Raw genomic sequence first — 11,072 nt, 5'->3', positions numbered from 1 at the left:
TTTTCTACATCAAAGCATGTGGGCGTGGCCAAGCGTCAAATGTGGTCCCTTTGCTATGAAACACAATGCAAACCCCAGGCCATTTTTTTAATGAGAGTTATGAAATTTGGTACACATATGTAACCCATCAGGACCTAAAAAAGTTATATTGGAGCCATGGTCTAAACCCCACAGGAAGTCCGCCATTTTGAATCAAAGCCATCATTAGCTTTTTCATCTTTATATTGTATGTTAGCTAACTCCTCCTTGAGCGATTGGGCTGCAAACTTCTAACTTGCTGAGCCTAGACTTAAGACATAAGGGATCAAAAGTTATCAAAAGATTTTTGCTGTGACAAACCATGTCGGCATGGCCAAGCATCAAAATTAGACTTCTCGCCATTAGAGTATGACTAAACTGCCTCAGGCCCTGCTTTTATTAAGGATTATTAAATCTGTATAACGCAACAGGATGCTCAAAAAAGTCAATTAAAGCCATGGTCCACACCCAACAAGAAGTCAGCCATTTTGGATCAAAGTTACCATTTTCTTTTTTTAAGTCATGACATATCTGAGTGAAGGGCTCTTGGTTTTTTTTTAGTTAGAGACTTCAAATTAACTTTACATGGACTATAGTCATAGCAGTTTAAAAGTTATCAAAATTATTATTCTACATGGAAGCATGTGGGCGTGGCTAAGCATCAAACTGTTAACTCCAGTCATACAAAGCCATGCTTTTAGGAGGAGGAGAAGGATGATGAGGATGAGAAACAAACAGCAGTAGGAGACGCAGTGAGAGCAGCAGCAGGAAGAGGAATATGAAGAGAAGGAGCACAGGGGGAGGAGGATGATTAGGATGATAATAAGAAGAAGTAGAAGGAAGGGGGAGGATTTAGAAAAGCAGCAGAAGGAGGGGAAGGATGAAGATAGGCAGGAGCAACAGGAGGATGAGGAGAATGAGCAACACAAGGAGGAGGAGGGTGGTAAGGAAGAGAAACAGCAGAAGGAGAATGGGGGAGGATGAAAAGAAGCAGGATAAGGAGGATGAAGAGGATCAGGAGAAGCAGCAGCAGGCAGGGGATGAAGAGAAACAGCAGCAGCAGGATGAGGAGAAGGAGATGCAGCAAGAGCAGCAGCAGGATGAGGAGAAGGAGATGCAGCAAGAGCAACAGCAGGAGGAGGAGAAGGAGACGCAGCAAGATAAGCAGCGGCAGGAGGATGATGAGGAGAAGCTGCATTAGCAGGAGGATGAGTAAGAGGAGGAGAGGCTGCAGGTGGAGGAGAAACAGTGGCAGCAGCAGAATAAGAAGGAGGGGGAGGATAAAGAGAAGCAGCAGCAGGTATAGGCTGAAGAGCAGGAGCACAGGCTAGGAAGGAGCGTGGAGGTGGAGGTCGCTTGGTTCCAGCGATCGCAACATACCAGGCGGTGCGAGCTGCGAGGGCCGCGCAATGCCACTTGTGGCTTTAATTTATTTTTATTTTTTGTTTTTTTCAAACCAAAAGCATGTTGATGTTTTATTCCAGGGTTTCCAAAATAGCTAAAAAAAAATCCACAGGATTTTGTTTTTCAGCTGTTTTGGAATGACTATGACCTGGATGAATGAGAATCTTCACCAGCATATTCCAGGGTTTTGACGTTTTCATGAAACTAATAGCTTCCTTCTACATAGGCCACTGTCACAGAAATTTTCCCTTACTGTTGTGTGCAAAATACTTTTTTGTACTTTAATGATTAGATCTGTGTGCCAATAGCAACTTTCTCCTTTCTTCTGTGTGACAGCAAACCTATAGCATATTACCGCCACCTAAAGGGAAATGAATTACCCTGCCCAAATGAGGACATTACCAAAGTAATTCCATATTGCATCATATTACATGTTTTGTACTTCTCTACTAAAAGTCTTTCAAAGCATTAAATAAAATATCCCCAGTGCTGTGTTTAATTTAGTGTTACACCAACACTAAATTAGTTTGAAACACTACCTGCCTGGTCAATATGAACAACAAATGTGGGATATAGTGGGCTTCCTCAGGGAAACCATGTGAAATGGAAAGGTTTAAATATGTTCTGCCCTAAATTATTGTTAACTTGAACATCAATTCTACACATGGCAGCAGAATTTAACCCACCATAAGTTGTGATTGTCTAGTTTGAAAATATTTAACACACAAAGGATAATAAAGCTATTCCTTCATAGGCAGTCTTAGATTTTACAGTAGGTGTATGTGTTGCAATTTGCTATAAGAAGGGAAAGGAGAAAAAGAAAAAAAAAACTGATGCTGTGTTGTCTTGGTAACATACTTATCTGTATTTTAGTTCTTTGGGCATTTTGAATTAAACAAACAAACAGTATATTCATTCCTCAGTTAAAAATAGAAGTCCTGTAATATGTAGCTGGCCACAATTACGCCTCAAGAAGCAGGTTATATTTAATTTCCTTATTTAAATATGTATTCGTACCAAGGGGCCAAAAAATTACTCCAACCCCACACAGCTTTCAGTTTAATTACAAAATCTAACATAATAAAACAGCTTCTTTGTTTTACTTATTTAAGCACAATTAAATGGAGCATTTAGCTAAAGTAATCCAAAAAAGATTTACAGTTCTAAATTTCAACAGTTTATTTTCCCAATCAGTAAAATATATCTACTTAGTAAATATATTTCAACTTGAATAAGTAAGTACTGGATAGTTAGGTTGCTATAATTAAAGCTACATATAGCAAGTTTATCATTGTTCTGGGTTTATACCACTATGCTTTCATATATTACAAGGATAATAAATTCTCATTGAGAACACTCACAGTGGAACCCTAAATAGATTTGCTAGTGCATTTCCTTTATTAGTTGAATAGCTTACCTCAGGTACAATGAACTTAGAAATCTTCATGCAAATGATTAATAGGGACAGATATGGAGTTGTATCATTCCCAGCCAAGTCATTTGCATCCAGTTTATATGCTCACTTAAATTATTCATATACAGAGTCAAACTATTTTAATATAAGATGAGCTCATCTACCATACAACAAAATAGCCATATTTTAAATTTAGCATTACACACTTCTTAAGTTATTTGTTACTGGGTGTTAAGGAAATATATCCTTGCTATTTTGCTATAACCTTAACAAATATCTTAATATTATTACATAATAAAGTCAAAAAAATGCCCAAAAGAAAATAAAACTTGCATATTGTTCTGAACAAAGTTTTCTGATTTAATGTCGTTTGATTCATTTTTTACAATAATTGCACATTTTAAATGCTTTATTAAGCAATTTTTTAAGTTTGTGCAAGTTTCATGTTTACAGTGCGGATCTTTATGTTTCCAAAATGTCACAGTTTTTCCTGGCATACTGGAAATCAAGATTGTGTGAATATTCCTGATTAACAGTGACCCCACCTACCTAATCTATACTTGAGGGTCAATTAGTCTTTTTTTTGCCTCCTGCCCTCTGATTTTTGATGATTGTAAACAGTTTATTGATGGGAAAACATCAGGCAAACTTACTGACCATTAATGCCAAACTTAATTTTTACAAACTCTGGGTTACTATCTTTACATTCTTGTATTGTGACGTGGGGCTCTATCATGCTGGAAGACGCAAATAATGTTTTACTCTCGTCCAGAAGTCCCACTCACATTTGTTTGCAATATTCGGCCTAATGCACACTTCCAAGTAATTATAAGTAAGTTCACTAAGAGGAACTTTCTGAGAGGTGAGCCCATAGGTGAGCAGCTGCCATTCTGTAAACCCTAAGCAATTTCTCTGATCTGAGCAAGATTACAATTTCTATCAGAATCTGTTGTCATGTCTCCTGGTTATTTTATACATATAAGTTATGTGCTATTTAAAGAATTTGTCCCAATTGATCTCTTTTCAGGGAAAAGAACCGATGAGATAGGGCGTCAAAGGGCATACACAGAGGCTATCTTTAACACATGTAAACTATCCTTGACCAGCCTTCTTTGCTAGAGAAAAGAAATATGAATCATGTGCTATGGTTAAAAAATAAGTTGCAGAAATATCAAAATTACAAGGGTAGATGACTGGAGGGAAAGGAAAGACAAGATAAGAATAGCAATTAATGCTTCCTTCATAGGAAAAGTCTTTTCCCTTCGGGGCAATCATATTTTTCATTCTCAAACTCGATGCTGAATGTTATATTTACAAAAGTCCGTCCCAAAAAAAAAAAGAAAAAAAAAAAAAAAGACAAACATTGTTTATCTGATTGAAATTCTTTGTTAATTTTCTTTTTGGTCCTTCTGTCTCCAGGTCTGTGATGCAGTGGCTCAACAGGGTTCAATCCTTCCTGTACTGCAATGAGAATGGGTTCTGGGGTACCTTCCTGGAGAGCCAAAAGGCATGTGTGTGCCACACAGGTGCAACTCTGTGCCAGCGACCAATCCCATGTGTCATAGGTGGCAACAACAGCTGTGCCATGTGCAGCCTGGCCAACATCTCACAATGTGGCTCCTGTAACAAGGGCTACAAGCTGTACCGTGGCCGCTGTGAGCCCCAGAATGTGGACTCTGAACGTAGTGAGCAGTTCATAAGTTTTGAAACTGACCTTGATTTTCAGGACCTGGAATTAAAATACCTGCTGCAAAAAATGGATTCAAGGTTGTACATACATACCACTTTCATTAGCAACGAGATCCGGCTGGAGACATTCTTTGACCCAAGATGGCGCAAGCGCATGTCCCTGACTCTTAAAAGTAACAAAAATCGAATGGACTACCTCCACATGATCATCGGTTTGTCAATGAAAATCTGTCAGATGCGAAATAGCAGTATTGATCCCATGTTTTTTGTGTATGTCAACCCTTTCAGCGGCAGCCACTCAGAAGGCTGGAGCATGCCCTTTGGCGAACATGGTTATCCACGATGGGAAAAAACACGACTGCAGAACTCACAGTGCTTCAACTGGACTCTTCTTCTGGGTAACAGATGGAAGACCTTCTTTGAAACAGTGCACATTTACCTGCGCAGCCGTGCTAAGGTTCCGACTGGCCTCCGGAATGATACAGGACAGGGTCCAGTGGATCTGGCAGACCCAAACAAGCGACAGATCTACATTAAGATTTCAGATATCCAGGTGTTTGGTTATAGTCTGCGGTTTAATGCTGACCTGTTGCGCAGCGCCGTGCAGCAGGTTAACCAGTCATATACACAAGGAGCTCAGTTCTACTCATCCTCGTCTGTGATGCTACTGCTGTTGGACATTAGGGATCGGATTAACCGCTTAGCACCCCCTACTTCGCCTGGCAAACCACAACTGGACCTCTTCTCTTGTATGCTGAAACATAGGCTGAAGCTAAACAACAGCGAGATGATACGAGTAAACCATGCCTTGGACATGTACAGTACAGAGATACTCAAACAATCGGACCACCTGACTACAAAACTATGTTGAGCATAACATTAATATAAGAACAGTAATCAACAGAGAAACAACAAACTAATTAACTATGAGGGAATGTTAGTCATATTTTTGTTCGCTTTTCTTTTTTGACCTTTTCTGCCTTTTGATGTAATATTAACTTTGTAAGTATAATTCTTAAAAAACAAGAAAAGGGTAAAGATGAAAAGCTTTTCTGGCAGATAAAAAAGATCAATTGAAACTCTATATGGACTGTATCATATTTGTCCCAGCATGTCTGTAATTTCCTTAAAGAACCTTGAAAGGAACAAGTGGAAAAAAGAAAACATCGAATCTATGTACTGGAGGAAAAGGAGGCCTTGATTTTAACATAAGGGATCAAAGATTGCATCTGAAACTGCCATTCTTTCTTCAGAAAAAAAATCTGACATTTTTAAAGGTACAAAAAAACACAAGGGCAGACCAGACATCGGTTTATTTCACTGGATGGGCAAAGTATTTCAAACATACCAGACAGTTTAGAATAAAATATTTATACATTCTAATTAATTAAATGCTCTAGTGAATAAGTAGTCATTACATTTTTTACATTTAAGAGACAACAGGAAATCAGCATTGCTTTTAGAAAGGAATTTAAAACTGTCCTTGTTCTGAAATATGAGGCACATGACAAGGCAGTAATGAAGAGTCATGATAAAAACAAAAGCCAGCTGTTTATATATACATACGTGTGATTGAATGTGTGTGAATGTGTCTGTAAACATCTTTTTTGCATTAATGCTTAACACTTTGTTAATTGAATGTGTCATATGAGATTGACCCCTCGTCTCTGTTCTATCTTGCATTTTGAATGCTCCCTCTCATTCCCTTATGAAACGCCAGCTTTTTGCTTGTTTTTTATTTTTTTGTTTTTCAAAAAAAAAAAAAAAACAGTACAGTATACCTCCCGGCGAGTGAACGCAATATTGTGGTCTGAAGATTATAACAATCAATGCTATTTTGTACAGCTTTGCAAAATGTACATGATACTGCTGATCTGTGGAGCTTTTCAGCACTGAGAGCAAAACGTAAACATTCATCATTCAGGCACATTTGCAAGACAACCGAAAGCCATACACTTTCCTGAGGTAGACATACAGTGTGTCATGAAGCTCACCCTGTACCTGTTCCATGTGTATGTTTTTGTTCAACAACTTCAAGTGATTTCAGACAAGAGCACAGCAAAAAGAAAAATGGCGAGTGGAGACATAACATGTTGAGTGAAATTGTGTTGTTAAAGCCATTTAACTTGTATTTTGTGCTGCAGGAAAAATAATAAGAAAAAAATCTTATATTAAAGCTTATAATACCTTTTGAAAGTGTTACTCTGTAAGCTTTTTATGACCATATGTAAAAAATTCTCTTTATGTTTTAAGCTATGAAGTTCAACATTTTCTGCATGTTGCTGGCAGTATAAAAAGAGCTGTGACTGTGTTGTAACTCAGTCTTTAACATAAAGCACTACCTATGTATTAATGGTCAGATTTTATTTTAATAATTCAATGCTGAAACGCCTATAATGTGGTTGATATTTGCAGGTGGGCCCCTCTACTGAATGCTCACTACAAAAACAAGCTTAGTGTGTTATTCTGTTGTGTTTTTATTTTATTTTTTATTTATCTTTTTTTGAGCATCACACAAAAAATAAAGACACTAAACAAGGTTGTCCCCTTAAACACAAATTAGAAGCCCTTTTTGAGTAAAATGTACCAGCCCTGAAATCGTTCTCATATATTTGAAAACCACAATTTTTCCAGTAAATCCTATATGTAAGTTTTTTGTTGTGTTGTTATTAATTTCATGTCTAGTAATCTCATGATGTGTATTTTTTGTGATGTATTTCCTTGTCCTCTTCATCAAAAACTGCTCTTGTCTTTGTGAAACAAGTCTTGATAAAAAAAAAAAAGATTCAAGACAGATGTGCAAACCCCCTTGTGTTGTGAAGGACTCAATGCAAACAACATAAAAAATTGGAATTCCAAAACATTTGATAAAATAGGTTTTGGGAATTTCAATTTTAACTGATTTTAATACATTAAACAAACAAACCACAGCCTTTTCTTGATTTATCTAGATTTTTCTTCTAGAATGAATCAAAGGCAATCATCTCTGGCTTGGCGTCATTGTGATTTTCCTAATTATCTTTTTGTTTTTGTTACTGTTACACCCGCCATGTGTCTATGTTAAAGCACTTTTACTTCTTAAGTGATCTTAGTAAGAAGGTACTTGCTTATTTGGTAATTGTTGAGCAACAAATTGAAACTAAAATCTGGTTTTGGGTTAAAATGTGCAATATGATTTAAGAAAACTGTTAAATATAAATTTTATATTGGACACCTAATCAGGATCATCCCATTCAGAAAGCTGTTAGCAACAGTGTTAGGATGGAGTTCTAAAATATAGATTATTATTTGCTATTTTTGGACTCTTTCCTTATTTTGTTTGCAAGTCAATCCAAATACAAGCACTGTGTCTCAATTAACATACTTCCATGTTACACTTTCTTACTTGTGCCCATTAGTGAGTTTCCACTAAAAGAAGCAGTCTGGCAGTGTGTCCTGATAAAGTCACTGGAGCATGAATAGTTTCATATAATCACCACTGATTGTCATTTACTTGGTTATAAAAGAACAGGCATAACAAAGCTGCTGCAATAGTTGCCATTAATTGAAAGTACACGTGTTGTAGTATTACCTGAAACTCATGCATGTTAAGCTATTGTCTTCATTGTAGTTTTAATGTAGGTGTATGGTCAAAGGTTTAACATGTCTGCAAAATGCTGTAACCAGTGTGACAATCATGGTCAACATTGCATTTTGCTTTTATCCCCAAGTCATAAAAGGAACTCATTTAAGAAGCTACCTTGACAAATTGCACTCACAATGTAAAGATATGAAACGTGTAGATGATTTATTCCTATAAAAATTTAAACACTGAGACACAGTAAAAAGTCAAAGTTGTTCACTAATTGGCCACGGAAGTGCATGCCATATTTATTCAGTGTCAGTAATGGACTATCCAAATGAACTGTTACTTTATTATTATTATTATGATTAAGTGCCTGTTATCAATCCCTTTAAATATGTTTAAAGCTGGAAAAATGACGTTTTACAAAAGGAATAACACTTATTTAGTTTAATTATTTAGGATCATTAATGTAGATCAAATATATTGTTTTTTCTGTCCTACAAAAGACAACACCATAAAAAGAGGCTTGTGCATGAGGAGGTGACTAACCACCAGACAGAGACAACAGATAACTCAAAATGATGGTGGATATTTCTGTCCTCTGTTGTACAATATATTTGTAAATAGAATCTCTATTACATTAATAATGCTGTGCTACAGTAACACTATCATAAAAGATCAATGCTGAAAGGAAATACAAAGATTATTTCAAAAAATGCCCTCCAAGTACATTAGCACAAACTATGGGGCACCAATGTGTTATATACCTGATTAGACTCATGACCACCTATGACTGTTTTATATGATAAACATACTGTATACTGCAATTTAGTTTAAGCCACTTGCAAGGTCCATAAGACAAGCACATTTACTTGTATGGCATTTTGCTACAAAAGTGTTGCTTTCTGTACATGTATCCATAAATATGTCTGAGCATTTTTACACCTAATAACTTGCTTATGTATGATTTTTTTTTCTTTTTTTGGGATTATTATTATACCATCTAATTTTAAATGAATGTTTCATATAATAATCTATTTCTCATTAAAATGTTATATTTAATAAGAAGTGAAAGGCTTGTTTGTAGATCTTCTTTTTGGTATTTAGTATACAAAGCATTACATTAATTACAGCCAAACCTATACAGCTAATATATAAAAAAAAAAAATACTTTTATTATTGTCGGTATAAACAAAATGCATCCTCTTGGCCACAAATGATCTCTTTGTTAAATGATTAACATTTATTTTATTTTATATATTTGTTTATTTATTAAGTCTATGGACAACTAGTTATTGTTTGTTTGAGAGAACATTTAGCTTTTTTTTTCCTTTTCCCAAAATTCAGAAATCAGGTTTATGTTATTTATACAGTAGAGATACATTTAGTACTTTTATTTTCCTGCATGCATATAAAAAGCAGTTTATAAGTCCATCTCATTTTTGAACACATTTGAAAATTTTTGAAATCAGAACATTACAGGTTTGAACACACTGTAGTAAATATTTTACAATCTGTTGCATGCTTTACTTCTGTCAATGCAAATCTTCAAGCATATGACTTTGAGGCAAAAATAATTACACTGACTTTTACAGCTATGCATATTACAGTATGATTCAGATCCTTTCCATTTAAAAAGTTTTTTTTTTTGTGGATTTCTGCACTGAAATTGTGCAGATACAGTGCTTGAAGGAATGCAACAGCAGTTCAGGACGAAGATGGTTCTTTGCTGTATTGTGTTTCTCATTCTCCTCAATTTTTACTGGATCACCTGCAGCAGCAAGGGAATTTGAAACCTGATGCAAAAGGCTTTCATCTATTGATGTTTATTTTTGTATTTAGGCTTGCTTATATTTGATGCAATCTGCTTTGTGTATGTCATGCAAAAAAAGCATAAAGAGTAATGAACGGCAAACATTGGCATGTACATTTTAATAGATAATGCCACTGCAGTCAAAGGTATTTGTGAGGAGGGAAGAAGTTCAGGTTAGGTCTCCATGAGCAGGATAAAACAAAGCTATGTTATTGTACTGTAGACGAGGGAACTGAACATTTGTACTGCAACAACCCCATCTTACATTTTTTTTTCTTATTTTTGTTAGTAAAGACCACATTTGCATACATTTTGCATCAAAGCTTTACTTCAGTAAATCACAGCATGAGTGTGTGTTTTTGTTTTATCAGCCTTTAGAAAAAAAAATACAAATATAAACATAAAAAAACTTTGAAAAAGATAATTGAAATTTTTTTTAGTATATTTCTATGGTGTTTTTAATAGAAATCAAATTCGATATTTTGCAATATTTCCCCATTTGAATTACCCATCTATAACTTATCCGTGCCACATTTGGACCGAGCTTGGATCAGTTAACTGTAAATGCATGGTTCCTTACGACCGTTTAAACATCACGCTAGCATGGTGCCTCGCCTCCAAGTGATGAACTACTGCTATGGTTGAAGGGGAGGATCAACCAAATCGAAATAGGGCGTCCGTAACATTAGGATGTTATGTTTGGTTATAATTGTGATATTTCATTGTTTTTTTAGTGTCAGGCGAAAAAGGCAGCCTTTGGTCGCACCATGCTCTTTTGACACTATTTTATAAAATGTAGTGTTGAGAAGATTTCAATTGTTGTATACAGTTCTTCTTCATCTTCCGTTTTATGGCATTTGGCAAGAAAGTTACTGATGGGCATTACCGGCAACTACTGGAAGCTGACTTTAAGGAGATCTGCTGATGCGCTCTTTGTTATCAGAGAACCGAGCCACAACTGAACTGGCCGAGCCCTACTGTTGAACTAGTACTAGATTTAGACTTAGATTAATTTGGTCATTTTGTATACACACGTGTAAACAAAAAGAAATTTTGTTTAGAACAGCTCTCTAGACAATTTCATTTTTTAAAGGGCAGCATTGATAAGGTAAGCAGCAGTTTTTGTTGAGCTGCTACTACTGCCTCCAGCTCCTGAAGCACTCATTTCT

General features: G+C 35.9%; 1 protein-coding gene across 1 annotated transcript; it reads left to right on the top strand.

Annotated features, from left to right (window-relative positions):
• The first annotated feature begins 834 nt into the window (after positions 1–834).
• LOC119777168 (BMP/retinoic acid-inducible neural-specific protein 1-like) lies at positions 835–7,455 on the top strand. Its single transcript, XM_038275969.1, has 3 exons — positions 835–961; positions 3,864–3,923; positions 4,225–7,455. Exons 1-3 carry the CDS (start codon positions 835–837, stop codon positions 5,394–5,396), a joined length of 1,359 nt encoding a protein of 452 aa, XP_038131897.1. The 3' UTR covers positions 5,397–7,455.
• The last annotated feature ends 3,617 nt before the right edge of the window (positions 7,456–11,072 follow it).

This window comes from Cyprinodon tularosa, unplaced genomic scaffold, assembly GCF_016077235.1.
Source record: "Cyprinodon tularosa strain WSP-4 unplaced genomic scaffold, ASM1607723v1 ctg984, whole genome shotgun sequence".
Classification (NCBI taxonomy): Eukaryota; Metazoa; Chordata; class Actinopteri; order Cyprinodontiformes; family Cyprinodontidae; genus Cyprinodon; species Cyprinodon tularosa.
This window is presented reverse-complemented; position numbering and strand designations above follow the sequence as displayed.

Coding starts and splice junctions, on each gene's coding strand:
- LOC119777168 (XM_038275969.1), top strand. CDS start 835: ATGATAATAAGAAGAAGTAGAAGGAAGGGGGAGGATTTAGAAAAGCAG. Junction 962..3,863: donor ACACAAGGAGGAGGAGGGTG/GTAAGGAAGAGA, acceptor ATCTCTTTTCAG/GGAAAAGAACCGATGAGATA. Junction 3,924..4,224: donor AGAGGCTATCTTTAACACAT/GTAAACTATCCT, acceptor TGAAATTCTTTG/TTAATTTTCTTTTTGGTCCT.